The sequence below is a fragment of the Colias croceus genome, chromosome 17 (genome assembly GCF_905220415.1).
Source record: "Colias croceus chromosome 17, ilColCroc2.1".
NCBI lineage: Eukaryota > Metazoa > Arthropoda > Insecta > Lepidoptera > Pieridae > Colias > Colias croceus.
This window is the reverse complement of record NC_059553.1, coordinates 8522632-8539582: the sequence shown is the minus strand read 5'-3', so window position 1 is coordinate 8539582 and position 16951 is coordinate 8522632. Positions and strand designations below refer to the sequence as shown.

Genomic DNA, 16951 nt, shown 5'->3' with positions numbered 1-16951 from the left:
TTATAAAGCATTTGAATGCCATAAAAACCAAAAAAAAAATATAAATTCAAGAAAAGGTCGTGTTCCATCGTTACAATATTGTATTCACTGAAAAGTGCTTCATATTGGTTGAAATGGTTGTTAAATCATCTCAATAGATGGCGCGCGGTGTGTCCCTTAAGACACATAAAAACTGAAAGGATAGAAAAGATTCGATTGCTCAGGCGGGTCACGAGTGGCTGAGTTGGTTAGGCATCCGCCCCGGAATGGCGCGAAGGATGCGGGTTCAAGTCCCGCCTCGTGATCGAATTTTTTCTATTCTTTATAAATTTATATTTATAAAGCATTTGAATGCCATAAAAACCAAAAAAAAATATAAATTCAAGAAAAGGTCGTGTTCCATCGTTACAATATTGTATTCACTGAAAAGTGCTTCATATTGGTTGAAATGGTTGTTAAATCATCTCAATAGATGGCGCGCGGTGTGTCCCTTAAGACACATAAAAACTGAAAGGATAGAAAAGATTCGATTGCTCAGGCGGGTCACGAGTGGCTGAGTTGGTTAGGCATCCGCCCCGGAATGGCGCGAAGGATGCGGGTTCAAGTCCCGCCTCGTGATCGAATTTTTTCTATTCTTTATAAATTTATATTTATAAAGCATTTGAATGCCATAAAAACCAAAAAAAAAATATAAATTCAAGAAAAGGTCGTGTTCCATCGTTACAATATTGTATTCACTGAAAAGTGCTTCATATTGGTTGAAATGGTTGTTAAATCATCTCAATAGATGGCGCGCGGTGTGTCCCTTAAGACACATAAAAACTGAAAGGATAGAAAAGATTCGATTGCTCAGGCGGGTCACGAGTGGCTGAGTTGGTTAGGCATCCGCCCCGGAATGGCGCGAAGGATGCGGGTTCAAGTCCCGCCTCGTGATCGAATTTTTTCTATTCTTTATAAATTTATATTTATAAAGCATTTGAATGCCATAAAAACCAAAAAAAAAAAATAAATTCAAGAAAAGGTCGTGTTCCATCGTTACAATATTGTATTCACTGAAAAGTGCTTCATATTGGTTGAAATGGTTGTTAAATCATCTCAATAGATGGCGCGCGGTGTGTCCCTTAAGACACATAAAAACTGAAAGGATAGAATAGATTCGATTGCTCAGGCGGGTCACGAGTGGCTGAGTTGGTTAGGCATCCGCCCCGGAATGGCGCGAAGGATGCGGGTTCAAGTCCCGCCTCGTGATCGAATTTTTTCTATTCTTTATAAATTTATATTTATAAAGCATTTGAATGCCATAAAAACCAAAAAAAAAATATAAATTCAAGAAAAGGTCGTGTTCCATCGTTACAATATTGTATTCACTGAAAAGTGCTTCATATTGGTTGAAATGGTTGTTAAATCATCTCAATAGATGGCGCGCGGTGTGTCCCTTAAGACACATAAAAACTGAAAGGATAGAAAAGATTCGATTGCTCAGGCGGGTCACGAGTGGCTGAGTTGGTTAGGCATCCGCCCCGGAATGGCGCGAAGGATGCGGGTTCAAGTCCCGCCTCGTGATCGAATTTTTTCTATTCTTTATAAATTTATATTTATAAAGCATTTGAATGCCATAAAAACCAAAAAAAAATATAAATTCAAGAAAAGGTCGTGTTCCATCGTTACAATATTGTATTCACTGAAAAGTGCTTCATATTGGTTGAAATGGTTGTTAAATCATCTCAATAGATGGCGCGCGGTGTGTCCCTTAAGACACATAAAAACTGAAAGGATAGAAAAGATTCGATTGCTCAGGCGGGTCACGAGTGGCTGAGTTGGTTAGGCATCCGCCCCGGAATGGCGCGAAGGATGCGGGTTCAAGTCCCGCCTCGTGATCGAATTTTTTCTATTCTTTATAAATTTATATTTATAAAGCATTTGAATGCCATAAAAACCAAAAAAAAATATAAATTCAAGAAAAGGTCGTGTTCCATCGTTACAATATTGTATTCACTGAAAAGTGCTTCATATTGGTTGAAATGGTTGTTAAATCATCTCAATAGATGGCGCGCGGTGTGTCCCTTAAGACACATAAAAACTGAAAGGATAGAAAAGATTCGATTGCTCAGGCGGGTCACGAGTGGCTGAGTTGGTTAGGCATCCGCCCCGGAATGGCGCGAAGGATGCGGGTTCAAGTCCCGCCTCGTGATCGAATTTTTTCTATTCTTTATAAATTTATATTTATAAAGCATTTGAATGCCATAAAAACCAAAAAAAAATATAAAATCTTTAAATACGTATAAATTTCATGAATTCAGAATGTTGTGGAAGATAATTTTATAACTTTAATATTTTCCACTTCTGTAAACATTTAAATACCTATAGTTTATATTGGTTAATATTTTTCATGGTGATAAATTTTTAATGAAACATTAATTAATGAATCTCTACATGAAAACAAATTTTTTTTTAAAACTTTGTTTTCTCATGAACATGCTTGTACACAAAAAAGTTTTTTTTAACTTTATTTTGTGTAAAATTTCGAGAAAATTTTCCTTTTTCCGAGAAATCTCGAAAATCTAGAGCGAATGAACTTGTTTATTAGGACTATGATAAATATAAACGACCTTGTCAATAATGGTATTTTCGTGGGAAAATCTTATCAAAAATTTGGTTTCATTACAAAATTTTTTGATATAAGTAGGTAATAGTTGCATGCAAACTAAAATACAAATTTCACACTCATTACTTAAAATTAATTACGAAATCATCATAGTATCATTTAGGTAGTAGAAAAATATTACGAACTCACACTTGCAAGTCGCAGAATTTTCATATATCGGAATTTTCGCGGTAAAACAGCGTCTTAAAAACTCTCACAACTTAAAAAAAAATATTAATAAAAATCAAATGAATCCGAAGACTTAATTTTCAATCATACCTAATACTCACAATTTCCGATACATTATCAATAATACACTTTCAGAACAACGGAGAATTTAAATCAAACACGCTTTCAATTATTATACTAAGTATTTTTCATCTAAACTACAAATTGGTCCCTTACGCACGTCTGTCGAATGTCCGATTGGATCTCTCCATCACTTAAATGGCTAGGACACAATTGGTTATCTGCTTATTGTGCAACGCGTATCATACCGGAAGACCTATATATAATATATTGGTCCGGATTACAGATAACTCAGTTCCAAACTATCCTTACTGGAAGACTGTATAACTTTAATACAATTGATGATATATCGAAAATAGTAAAAGATAATCATAGAGATATTAAAGCTGATTGTAAATTTAAAGACGGTGAAAGTGAAAGTGAGAAAATGAAAAATGAAGCTAATAAAGTGTAAAGAGAAGTTAACAGCCGCCGAGGTTTCACCGTGTTGCAGAAAGCTCTCAATTTTCGCTTGTGCTTGTGGTGTTTTATCATTACTTATACACACGTACAGTTATATAGAACATAAAGATAGGAAATATAGTATAGATGTAGAGTTAGAGGCTAGGAATTTAATGAAATTAGCGATAGACAATGAATTGGAGGAGAAAATTAGGACGTACTGTAGTGAAATTAGTTGTAGTACGCATAGATTAAAACGAGATGCTATGCTGGTAAGTTGTCTACTAGATTATATTATTAAATATCTGTCTAATGGAATGTTATAACTCGACTCGAATTTATTAAACTCGACTTCCATTTAAAGCGCTTATAAATAAACTAAAAATATATTTCACCGATAACGGTTTAGTAACGGAAAAAAATTAAAACGTGTTTAAACTATTATATTTTAATTTAACTTCGGTCTCATCGTTTCTATCCATACTTAATATTAAAAATGCGAAAGTAACTCTGTCTGTCTGTCTGTTACTCAATCACGCCTTAACTACTGAACCAATTTGCATGAAAGTTGGTATAGAGATATTTTGATACCCGAGAAAGGACATAGGCTACTTTTTACCCCGGGAAATAGGATAGGTTTTATCCTGGAAATCCCACAGGGACGGGAACTATGCGGGTTTTTCTTTAACTGCGCGGGCGAAGCTGCGGGTGCAAAGCTAGTTATATAATAATCGTTTTACTTTTTTACTCTATACTCTATACGTAAATAAATTAAATCTATAACATTCCAGAAGCCATCGCCAATCCAAGATGACAACACGGTAGCACCACATGTAGAATTCTTTAATCCAAAAATGCGAGCGGAATTAGAAGAGAAAGATGCAGCAGAGATGAAGAAGACTGGTGCAAAGGGACCAGCTCCTGGTGGTGACACCTGGGTGTGGCTTACGAGCTATTCTAGAGTTCCTGTAAGTATTTAAGTGTACATCACATAGACCCTAATGTTATAAATGGGAAAGATTTTTTTTTGTAATAAATAGATTTCGAAACCGATATTCGACCATTTTGTGTTTTCAAAAATTCTTTCTCCAGACTAAAGTTACATTCCTGAGAAAAAAGTGTATGTTTTGATTTATTTTTATCGTGGATCAACCCGGACGTATCCGGGACGAGTTATTAATGGGCAAAGCATGATATGGTTTTCATAATTGGATCTTTGTGTTTTTATGAACCAAAACTGTAGTCATAAAATCCATTTCCTACTTACCCGCGTTGGAGGTATGAACTTTTTCATTGTTTGCTGAATAATAAATTTGTTTTAAAACGCTTTCTCTTGCAATACTCGTTAAGATAAAAGTCTAAGTTAACCGACCTAAAAAAGTTTCAACAAGTGGACCATATTATAAACATTACGTTTTATGTCATGCCGAAAAACAATATGTTTCAGTATAACGTCGTACAGGGCTTCTGTAAAGCAACACAGGATTACTGTCCCCCGGGTGTGCAAGGGCCAAAGGGACCGACTGGTGACCCTGGGCCGAAAGGAGAGAGAGGGGACTCAGGGTTGCCTGGACTGCCGGGACAAAATGGTGCTAGAGGCCCCGTAGGACCAACCGGACCAAAAGGTCTCATAATTATGTAAAAAAGTTTTCGAAAAATTAATTTCCAATATTTTCAAAATTAACCATACACGATATAGCTATTGGTAACGTATACATTCCAAATACACTTGTATTAAGTTGCAGGAAAATTTCCGCTCCTCCTTCGCTCTATTTCCGTGATTATTTCCTTTTCTATTTTAAGGCATCCAGTTTCCACAGTAATTTTACACGTGTACAGAAAGACGAACTTTTAGCTATATTGTATTCTCCACTTTCAGACAAACATATAACATAACATACTAACTTATAAATAACATACTAACTTATAAATAATCATAATTACTAATACGTGCGTATACGTATTCTAGGAGAGCGGGGATTCCCAGGAAATCCAGGGTTAGATGGCAGAGATGGTGTGCCTGGAGAGCCGGGATTAGATGGACTGTCTGGAAGAAACGGCGCGGACGGAGCTCCCGGTAAAGATGGACTAAATGGTATTCCCGGTCATGATGGCAGTCCCGGGAAAAACGGAAGGGATGGCAAAGATGGTAATTATGAAATTCGAAAAAATATTTGATATGTTTTTCAACAATTTAAAACTTTACTTATTTGTTAAAAGTTAATTGATGTGTTAAATGATAAATGAAATAAAAATGAAATGAAATCTGAAATGTGTTGTGTAGTGATGTTATATTTTCAAAAATAAAAAAATAGTTGTAATCCTGTTTTGAATCAACTTTAGGAAATTGTTAAACTGTTTTGCTAAAACATGTATTTATTACACTGTCCAACTACTATTGTTTAAAATTTAAAATCTTTTCTATTGTCTCATAAGGTAAGCCAGGGGCAACAGGCCCTCCCGGTTTACGAGGGCCCAAGGGCGATAGAGGCCCTCAAGGACCAAAAGGAATGCGTGGTAATGATGGCAAAGATGGCCTCCCGGGGATGCCTGGGTTATCCATATACAACTATACTAAGGAGAATCAACTGTTTATTCCACCATCTTTCGCACGTAAGTTACTAAAATATTATATATGGAGCCTTACCTTCTACCTCATTTTATAAGCTCATTATATAATTTAAATAAATCGCATAAACGAGAGAATAGAAATACGCCAAATTGTCGAAACTGTGTGAAAAAGAAACTTTATCAAAATCATATTTGAGCCCTGCAACTAGAATTGACAATGTCCAATCCAAATATTCAGCAATAAAAAACGAAAAAAATGTAAATAAGAAGTACTAGGATAGACTATATACATTTTATATACTAACGACTTCTAAAAAGTGACTCTACATTACAGTTGACAACCCACGTTTGATCGTCAGAGAAGGCGATACGATGCGTATGGACTGTAACCCCAAAGGGTTCCCAGAACCCACTATAGAGTGGCGCAGAGCTGATGGAACACCAATTATACAGGTTCTTTTAATAATTACATGAGCTAGGAAATGAGCTTATATTTACGCCCTGAATATATTTAACTATTTTTGTTGACGTTAGTTTACAAAAAGAGCATGAAGGCCTCTTTTTCTCTTACATAAGAAAATAATCTGGGGTAGCACTGCCACTGCAAGTAACTACAAGAGTCGTTAAAGTGAATTCCTTACTATCACTATCATAAAACAGCCTCTCAATTATCTCTAGACACAAAAATCATGTCACAAAATCGCCAATTACGACGTGAATGAAAGACAACAATATTTCAAGAGTCATTTAATTTTCTCATTCCAGGGTTCATGGCGTGATGCTTCAGTAAGTGGTCACGTCCTAAATATACCTCATGTATCGAGATGGCATACTGGGAAGTATGTTTGTTTAGCCAACAACGGGATGCAGCCACCAGCCAACCAGACAACTGACGTTGAAGTGCATTGTGAGTATTTATCGCATGTCTTTTGTTTTTTCCTTACAAAGGTACACCGCTTTTATAGCATGACAATATGAACTATGTTGATAAGAGTAACTAAAGAGAATTAAGAAAAGAATTTCCGTTAAAACTTCTTCATAACCTTAATTAAAAAATCTTATAGGTATAAATTAAAAATACAGTTGTATTTGCCCTTTACAAATATTGATAGTTACTTTTGTTATTTTTACAGTTAGTCCATATATACGAGTACCAAATAACATCGTCTACGTTTTTAATAAGAGCGTCAAAATAGAATGCGAGGTAAGAATGTATTGGAATATTATAGTGGTAACAATTATACATATAAATGAATAAGTAAGTTAAGCCAAACTAATCTTTCTTTTATCGTACTAAACTTTACCATAATTGTGTGTAATAAAGATTTCGTCAATATAACTGAATCATTGTATTTATATAAGTACTAACATTTGGGAATCTAAAGTCGATTTTCACTAGGTGCAAGCATGGCCAGAACCAGTTTTCGCCTGGGAGGTAGACGGAGTGACCATAGAAGGTTCCAGACTAAAAACTGAAGTGTCCACCACTGGAGATACTTGGAGGTGGATTATGAGACTTGAGATACCTAATGTTAGAGAACATGACCTTAGACAGTACAGCTGTGTAGCCAAGAATGAGCTTAATAACCAGACTGTGAAGGGACATATTCGTTTGATGTGTAAGTAAAGTTCTGTTACCTTATAAATTGATCATAATAAACTAATAGTATGGAGAGAGATAGATAGACATGGACGATTTGTCTGATTGAGGAAATTTGTTTCAATTAGAGTCAGAATAATTATGATCGATCATTAGCGTACCTATATTGCACGCCTCATAAGCGAAGCGTTGAGGTGGGTACTACTGTCACTTCGCGCAAAACATCTGATTTTTCAAACTTAAAATGTCTTTATGTATCATACATTGCACTTGTAAGATAATACATACACACACATATTAAGAAAAAACACTATTTTTAACGTTCATGATATTTTTGATGTCATTTTTGTTATTTAAACTAGTTAAAAAACAGTTTAAAAAAGTTCTGTCTTGGACGTCCGTGTGTCTGTATGTGCGGATCCTTTTTCTTGTTAACACGATAGCGACCGAAATACTTTACTAATCGAGTCTTTTTTTTTCTCTTACGCTTGAGTATGCTCAGGAATAGAACCCTTTCATTTTTCAGGGTCTGATTCGATGTGGTTTAATTGTTATTAAATAAACAAAAAAAATATCGACTTTTTTTTTTTTTTATAGTGTACTCAAAATTCACCATTATAAACTCGATTCTTTATACTATAAGCCAAGGTTTAAAAAAATAAGTTGGTAGTCAGTCCCTTAAACCTGAGCAGTTTCACATCTAGGTGGGGCCACAAGAAAAAATAGCTCAATTATTACGGTACCGCTTTCTTTACTTTTCCAAATGTTTTATTTTATTTCATTTTTATATTTATAGTCACGTACTCTTTATAAATAATCAATTTTATTGTAAAGGATGAGATTATGAGGCGTGCACTTTTGGATTTTCCAAACTATTTTGAATTTCGATAGTAAAAAATCTAAAGAATAAGTTTTGCAGATACTTAAAGCCATTTGTAATATAAATTTACTTAAGAATTGAAACTATAATTGAAATAAGGTATTTTTTTAAGCATATCACCACAGTTGACAGATATACAGGGTTACTTGTAAAACACCGGCAACCTCGCAGGACAAGATAGCTAACATCATAAGCAACAACATTTGTTCTACGACTTTTGATAATTTGTTAGATTTTATTTTCATACAAAAATAAATGTACATTTAATTTTCCGTTTGAATATTATAAACTCTACGCCTCACAAAAATTACGTAAACAAGAAGCGAACGAGAGGGGGAAGGGGGCGTCGCGTCGTCCATCCGATAATGAATAGAACATAGACTTACAAATGTTAAGAGAGTACAATAAAAGTTTAAAAAATCATTTAAAAATAATTTATTGCGTTATGCCAAAAGTCGTAGAACAAATGTTGTTACATATGATGTTAGCTATCTTGTCCTGCGAGGTTGCTGGTGTTTTACAAGTAACCCTGTATACCACATGTGATATCACCTCCATCACCTGACATCCATATGTGTTGTTTCTTCATTCAAAATCAAAATCAAAATCAAATATATTTATTCAGTAACAAATATGTTTACAATTATATCAGTCATTGAGACATCCTTTTAAGCATTTAAATGCTTGTGTTATAGACTACAAGCCCGCATAGGAAAAAAATATGGGTCAATTGAACCACCAGGGGACATATCTAGAACGATAGAAGAGCATAAAATAATAAGATTCATCACTATGCCGTCACTTGTAAGCTGTCCAACTGAGTGCAGATGAGAATTGAAAAGTACAGGTAGACTCGGTAAATTTTGGTCATATATTTTTGTACGGCATTCTTAACCATCGATAGATCCATTAAAAATAATAAGAAACCGCTCAGTGCCGTACAAAAATGGTGGTCCACAAAGTCGGAATTTTTATTTAAATTCCGAGAGTTACCGAGGGTAAATTTGGTCATTTGACCATGTACGGCATCTGTGTCATACTATGCCTATACTGCTTTTAATCCATTATTCCGCAACGCCGTACAAAAATCATGGGGACAAGGGGAAAAAAATCGAGAGTTGCAATCCCCTCTCTTTCCCCACTCCAGGGGGTCATTTGACTAAGTACGGCTTCGGTTCCAAAACATTATCTAGCACTCAAAAGTACTATTAAAAGCAATGCCGTCAAAAAATAATTGTTCTTTTAAATGTATACCAATAATCATCTTAATTTCATCGAATTCTTGATATAAAGAGCTGTAAGGTCATTTGACCCTGTACGGGAACTTTTTTTTTAACATGATATTGTAAAATTCAATTGTTGTATAGTATTGCCGTTCAAAAGAAACCGTTCTAAAAAAAGTTATAGAGAAATGCAAAAACAGAAAAAAGTTTAAACATCGTAGATTAATGAAATATAATAGTTTTCTACACTTTATTCGTTGTTTTAAATAGTATTAACATAGATAAATTAGGAAAAAACGATGCCGTACATTTTTGTGCAGACCACATCTTTTAGGCTGATGAAAGCGACGAAAGCTACAATTTTAAGGGTGCTTTATGGCCATTTGATACAGTACGGCATTAAAATATTTTTACCCAACTACGGCAAAGCAAAAGGAGGGTTATGATTTTGACAGGTCATGTATGTATATTCATCTATTCCCTCGTAACTTCTAAACTACTTATCAGAATTCGACAAATGACATATCATTAGAAGCGTCTGAATTATTCACTGGATAACCAGTGACCAGCTAGCTAAAGGCTATATGGGGTTTCATAAAATCTAATGTGGCGCCCTCTAGCGGACAAAACATACAGAGTAAAAAATAAAGTTAAGATAAATATACCGTGTTTGGTATCATTTGAAAGCGCTTTACTTGTACATTTTGAATATGTACATATTACTAGCATTTGCTTGGGACTTTACCTGTATTCATGGGCTGATTGCATATAATTCACATCTTTTCGTTCATAGCTTCTTTATTAGTTCATCAATTTAACGGAGTCCATTCCACCTGACTGGTGATAATTAACCACCTCGAGCTTCTTGATATTAATGTATATTTATATTTTATTATCAAAATATAAAGCAAACATTTCGTTATATGGATTTTTTTCTTTTTCAGATTTTTCCCCTTTGAACCAACGAAAATGTACGGCACATGAAAAAATATTATCTATGCATAAAATACTTTAAAAATAAATTTATTTCGTGTTGTGTCAAATGACCCCCTGGAGTGGGGAAAGAGAGGGGATTACAACTCTCGATTTTTTCCCCTTGTCCCCATGATTTTTGTACGGCGTTGCGGAATAATGGATTAAAAGCAGTATAGGCATAGTATGACACAGATGCCGTACATGGTCAAATGACCAAATTTACCCCCGGTAACTCTCGGAAATTAAATAAAAATTCCGACTTTGTGGACCACCATTTTTGTACGGCACTGAGCGGTTTCTTATTATTTTTAATGGATCTATCGATGGTTAAGAATGCCGTACAAAAATATATGACCAAAATTTACCGAGTCTACCTGTACTTTTCAATTCTCATCTGCACTCAGTTGGACAGCTTACAAGTGACGGCATAGTGATGAATCTTATTATTTTATGCTCTTCTATCGTTCTAGATATGTCCCCTGGTGGTTCATTTGAACCATATTTTTTTCCTATGCGGGCTTGTAGTCTATTAGAACATCTCGCTCTTCCTAGAGTACATTACCATTTATTGTTACACGAATAACATTTTCTTTAATAAAGTAAAAAGTGATATAAAGATAAATATGTAAAAACTATTCAGATATATATATAGATATAAGGAACAGAATATTCAAAACTTCCAGATCCCGGTCCAAACCAGCACATGCCAGTCCAACAGCAGCCAATGGAGTACGGGTCCAGACCACCAACCCTCACGTCTTACGAGGAACTCTGCCAGGTGCAGAAGTGTCCAAGCTGTCCAAGATGTGATAGAGCCCTGCTTCTAATATCAACTATGAATGGTACTACGGGGTATAAGCCGAGGAGGAACACTAGTAAGTGAAACGCTAAATCCTGCCCTATCCTATCCTACTAATATTATAAATGTGAAAGTTTGTGAGAATGGATGTGTATGTGTGTGTTTGTTACTCTTTCACGCAAATACTACTGAACCGATTACAATGAAATTTAGCACACATATAGAGGGTAACATAGATTTAACACATAAGATAGGTAGGTTTTATCCCGGAAGGCCCACGGGAACGGGAACTATGCGGGTTTTTCTGAAAACTCGGGCGAACCCGCGGGCGGAAAGCTAGTTACGCATAATAAACGCGAAGAAGCTTTGTTACTGGTCTTCTTGGTGTTCTAATGTGTAAAAATCTTAATATTTATCACATTTGCAAGCCAATGAGTTGGAAAATTGTTATAAATTATAATAATGGTTATTACATTCGTAGTTACGTTGCTGCTTAGATGAATAACTTAAATAGAAAATTGAGTTAAATTCAAATGAAAGACGTATTTCTATTGCTATCACTAGATTACCTACCTATATACATTCTTCCGTTAACTCGAAATTCTCTGATATTATTTTATCTCTATTTTTGATGAATTGCAAGTAAATTGTATTATGTTTATTTTCTAACAGATTGTCAACTTTACGCGATCGGAAAGCCGGTGTATCATCGTTACAAAGATGAGCTATTCGGCGCCTGGCTAAGAGATTCTAATGCTACTGAAACTCAAGTAAACCACATTTTTTCCATAAATAATAATTAATCTTGCTTTTCCTTTTTTTCATTCTATAAGTAAATTTTTAGTTAATCATTAATTTTTTCTGTTGTGTTGAGCGTGTTGGAAATTTTAATATAACTTACAGTAACTATGTAAATCATTACTTTGTCATTTATTCAGATTTTGTATCAGCAGAGGATAGTGTTTCTTTTAGTGTCTTATGGTGCGTTTACATCAAAAGAACATAGAGCTAGAGCATTCTTTCGTGATTTAGTGTAAATGAAAACTCGTATTCAGTGGTGGAATCTTTTACGTGTCTTCAATCTTACGAGCTTGAAATTTAATCTACTAATCAAATATTCAAGAATTGTGAATGCATATTGTAGAAAGAAAAGCTTTGGACAACCCAAGAGAATGATGTAGAGCGACTTCGGGAGTATCGAACAAAAGCTAGTTTTAAGAAAGACCATGTGGACGAGTTTCATAAGCTGCAGAAGCCTTTCTTTGTAAGTAATTGAATTTATAATGGTATGTCGAAAATATAGTTAAGTTTATTTTGTGGATTCAATATAGAGGAATCGTGTCAATAAAATAATTATTTCTTGTTTAATTATTCTACTGGTTTTCAATTTTCGTTAGATTTAGATAGATATAGAATACAGTAAAAAGATACATTTGTTTTAAAATAGTTTTGAGGCTGGTTTAAGTTGAAAAATCTGTTCAAAATGTATTTCTAAAATTATTTCTACAAATGTTAAAATTTTTGCTGTCACGATCGTATTAATTAGAATTTAGGTTCAACTCAAGTTATATATTTTCAGGGTAACGGCCACATAGTATACAGCGGGTCATTCTTCTACCAAGCCAACGAATCAGGTCAACCTGGAGACATTATCCGATACGATTTGACGCAGAGCAGGATAAAGTCTGTAGAATTACCCCACGCAGGTGGGAAGCTGTATACCGCACAGCATAATCAGGTAATTAGAATTAAGAAGGATAATTTTTAAAATAAATAAATTGTAGAGAATGATCTGTATAGTGAATGATTATAATATATTCTTGCAACTCTCTTTCTTATTCGCTTCTAGTAAAAAACGTAAGGTAGGTACTTATTTTAGCCTTATAAAGAAACATTAAAAAAAATCAAACTCAAAGAATATTTCGAAAAATGGAAGTAAGTAGGTAATTATTTATCACTACTTAGTATAAAACAAAGTCGCTTTCTCTGTCCCTATGTCCCTTTGTATGCTTAAATCTTTAAAACTACGCAACGGATTTTGATGTGGTTTTTTTTAATAGATAGACTGATTCAAGAGGAAGGTTTTAGTATATAATTTATTAGGTTTTAGATAAAGCGAGCGAAGCCGCGGGAGGTAAACTAGTAATATTAAGTATGTAAGGTAATATGGTACAAAAAACATGCATATATTTCAGGTTGATTTTAGCGCTGATGATAACGGGCTATGGGCAATTTACTCTATTGATGGATCCAATAATACAGCTGTTGCTAAGGTATGCTTACAGACTTGAAGAAGACTCGTTTAATTTATTTAAGACCGCTTGAGTTAAGAATATTGACTTTCTGAACTAATACTAAAAAAAGAGAGGTTATTAAATTTTGTACGATTTAATTAAAAAGCTACTGCACGACTTTTAAAAATATTTGACCACCAGCTTTCCGCCCGCGGCTTCGCCCGCGTTTTCATAGAAAAACCCGTAAGTATAGTTCCCGTTCCCGTGGGATTTCCGAGATAAAACCTATCCTATGTGTTAATCCAAGTTACCCTCTATATGGGTGCTTAATTTCATTGTAATCGGTTCAGTAGTATTTGCGTGAAAGAGTAACAAACACACACATCCACATCCTCACAAACTTTCGCATTTATAATATTAGTCGGATTAGAAAGTTACTATAGTACCTAATCTTTACGAAAAAACTACGTAATCTTTACTTTACCTAAAGCCAATGTTTTATTTAATACGGGTCACCTGGGAGAAGACGGGACAAATAATAATGCAATCATGCATATCGAGAACTATCGTAGTAATCAAGTATTCTTCAATAAGAATTAGGTCACATTGAAACCTGGGATCACCGGAAGTTTTCATTAGCATAAAATATTACACACTAACAATTAATATAAAAATTTTCTCCTAGTCTGATCGTATATAGTTAGTTAGGTACAATATATATTTTGTCATACAATATTGCAAGAAATATTCATAGAAATTATAAGTTATATTTTCTTCCTTGATAACAAAAGACAAGTACAAACTTATTTTAATAGTAGACAACACAATAACTTCATTATAATGTATTGTATCCAAACTAATAATAATATAAAGGCGAAAGTAACTCTGTCTGTCTGTTACTCAATCACGTTACTCAAACGGCAGCAAACGGGGCCAATAGTCAGCAAATATCATTAATTTACATTTTTGTATTTATCAGCATTTGTATTCCTTTTCAGCTAAACTTTGATCCTATCAAAGACGATTTAAATATAGATTATCTCTGGAACATTTCGTTGAACCATAAACAAGTAAGTTCTATGATGTTTTTGGCTTTACACCAAATTCTATTCTGAATTAAAATATTACACAAAATTTATTTCTACTACCCAGTACTTTAATTTACACGAATTTTCATGGAATAGTTCATTTTCTTATGAAAACATCTATAGAAAAATGTTATTTACTTTTTAGGTTGGCGAAATGTTTATAGTTTGCGGTGTGCTTTATGCTCTCGATTCGGCTACAGACCGAGACAGTAAAGTAACAGTTGCAATAGATTTGTATCAAAATAAACCGGTTGAAGTTTCGTTGCAATTCACAAACCCTTTCAGAAAAACAACACAGCTGGGATACGATCATACGCATAAGGTAATTATTATCATAATACTAAGAGTTACCACGAGTTACCGACAGATGACATTGTAATTTAATTTAGCGCCATCTAGTGTTTGTTGGTTGTACTACATAGCTGTCTCTGAATTTTATTCTTTAGTAATTTAAATTGAGAACATAGATGGCGCTTTTTTCATATTAGTATATATATAATATTAAGTTATTTTTTTTTCTTTTTTCAGGAATTATACTCTTGGGACCGGGGCAATCAATTGACATATCCTGTACGGTATAATGAGTTGCCAGGACCATAAAATAGACAAAACTTTTTTTGAAATGTTTACCTAATGTATTTTTTTACTGTATGTTTGAACTAGGTACGACTGGAGTAATTTTGTAAATTTGAAATAAATAATCATAACTTAATTGTTGTTTCATTTTTACATAATGAGATGATGTAACAAGATTGTTTATAATCTATTGTACATAAAATAATATATCTATGTATTACCTTATAGTGTATTACATTTTAATTTATCATAGAAGTTACATACTCTACAACATACCTAGGTAACCTAACTAGTAAACCATTTATAATTAATTGATAAAATACAACATAAATAAGATCAATAGTACTCATATTATATTGTTTTATTATAAGGTATAATTAATTTATTCTTAGTATAATTAGGCTCGTTGAATTATAATAAATAATACACACATTTCTATGTATATGTACATGTACAAAGAATAGAATTTATTAATCGACACAATATAATATCACATAAATAAATGGTCAATTTGTGACAAAATCGATTGTCATAACCACTCTACAAAAAAAAGCAAAACTTCCAAATTAGGAATGAGTTGACGCTCGCAAAACATTTGCCAACACGCTATGCTTGGGAGTTGAGCGTTGCAGTTGGCTCGGATTCCTCTCGAAGTTCCACAATCGCCAGCGATGCCAATCCGTGACTTGGCAGAAAATGGTAGCCCCAATCCCGATCAATACTTGCGCGGACCCATCGCGCAGCCAAATTACAGTTTAATAGTTCATTAGATCCGACAAAAATGGCGGGGACATACAGTTTAAATTTGGAACACGTTATCGATTCGCGGCGGGAAGTTTGTAGTTTGTGGTCGACGCAAAAAATTGGCGCCAACGAACATCAAATAGTTTTTAGTTTTTACCTTACCAGTTCGTATAATGAAAATTCTCTTTTAATCTCATTCGATCCACAAATAAATTTCCCTGTGTATAAACCCGACGAAATAATGACAAATTAATTTTAGTTTAGAAATTAGAACAGTTGATTAATCTTTCAGAAAGTATCTATATAAATCTACTTTTACCAAGACATAGTAAAATCGGAAGGAAAAGAGTTGGAACTTTTGGTCATACTTTTTCATAGGTTAACACTCGCACATTGTAAGACTTTTTCTGTTAGAAAATTTCGGATGCCCGTCGTATAGATATTTCCTATTTCCTATTACTACTAATATCACATAGGTACTTAGGTTCTTATCTTTAGTGAGATCAGAGATGCCTATCACAAATACCGTAATTGTAAACTTAATGGTTTAATGCCTATTTCGAGTGATAGGTACTCTCAAGTCCAGTTAAATATTTAATACCACTTAGATAGGGCTAAAATCTAGATGCACCGCCTGGGTCACAAGCTAACCCTAATTGGCTTAAATAATACAACTTTAATCCGAGAATATAAGAACTTCCATTTTGAACTAATTTTTTTTATTATTTGTAAGTAAAATAATATTCGTCTTGACTCTTGAGGGTAGTAATACATAAACTATAAAACAATAATACTATCTATAGATACTAATATTACAAAGCTGAATATTTTGTTTGTTTGTTTGTTTGAACGCGCTAATCTCAGGAACTACTGGTCCGATTTCAGTGTTAGTTTGCCCATTTATCGAGGAAGGCTACATCACTCTAAGACCAACAGGAGTGGAGTACT

General features: G+C 34.0%; 1 protein-coding gene across 1 annotated transcript; it reads left to right on the top strand.

The window, feature by feature from the left end:
• Window positions 1-3190: 3190 nt before the first annotated feature.
• Window positions 3191-15374, top strand: LOC123699383 (gliomedin-like). Its single transcript, XM_045646325.1, has 17 exons — window positions 3191-3585; window positions 4105-4281; window positions 4761-4938; window positions 5283-5462; window positions 5750-5926; window positions 6219-6337; window positions 6650-6791; window positions 7018-7088; window positions 7284-7503; window positions 11246-11437; window positions 12034-12131; window positions 12506-12625; window positions 12941-13099; window positions 13557-13634; window positions 14594-14665; window positions 14829-15005; window positions 15212-15374. Exons 1-17 carry the CDS (start codon window positions 3307-3309, stop codon window positions 15281-15283), a joined length of 2511 nt encoding a protein of 836 aa, XP_045502281.1. The 5' UTR covers window positions 3191-3306; the 3' UTR covers window positions 15284-15374.
• The last annotated feature ends 1577 nt before the right edge of the window (window positions 15375-16951 follow it).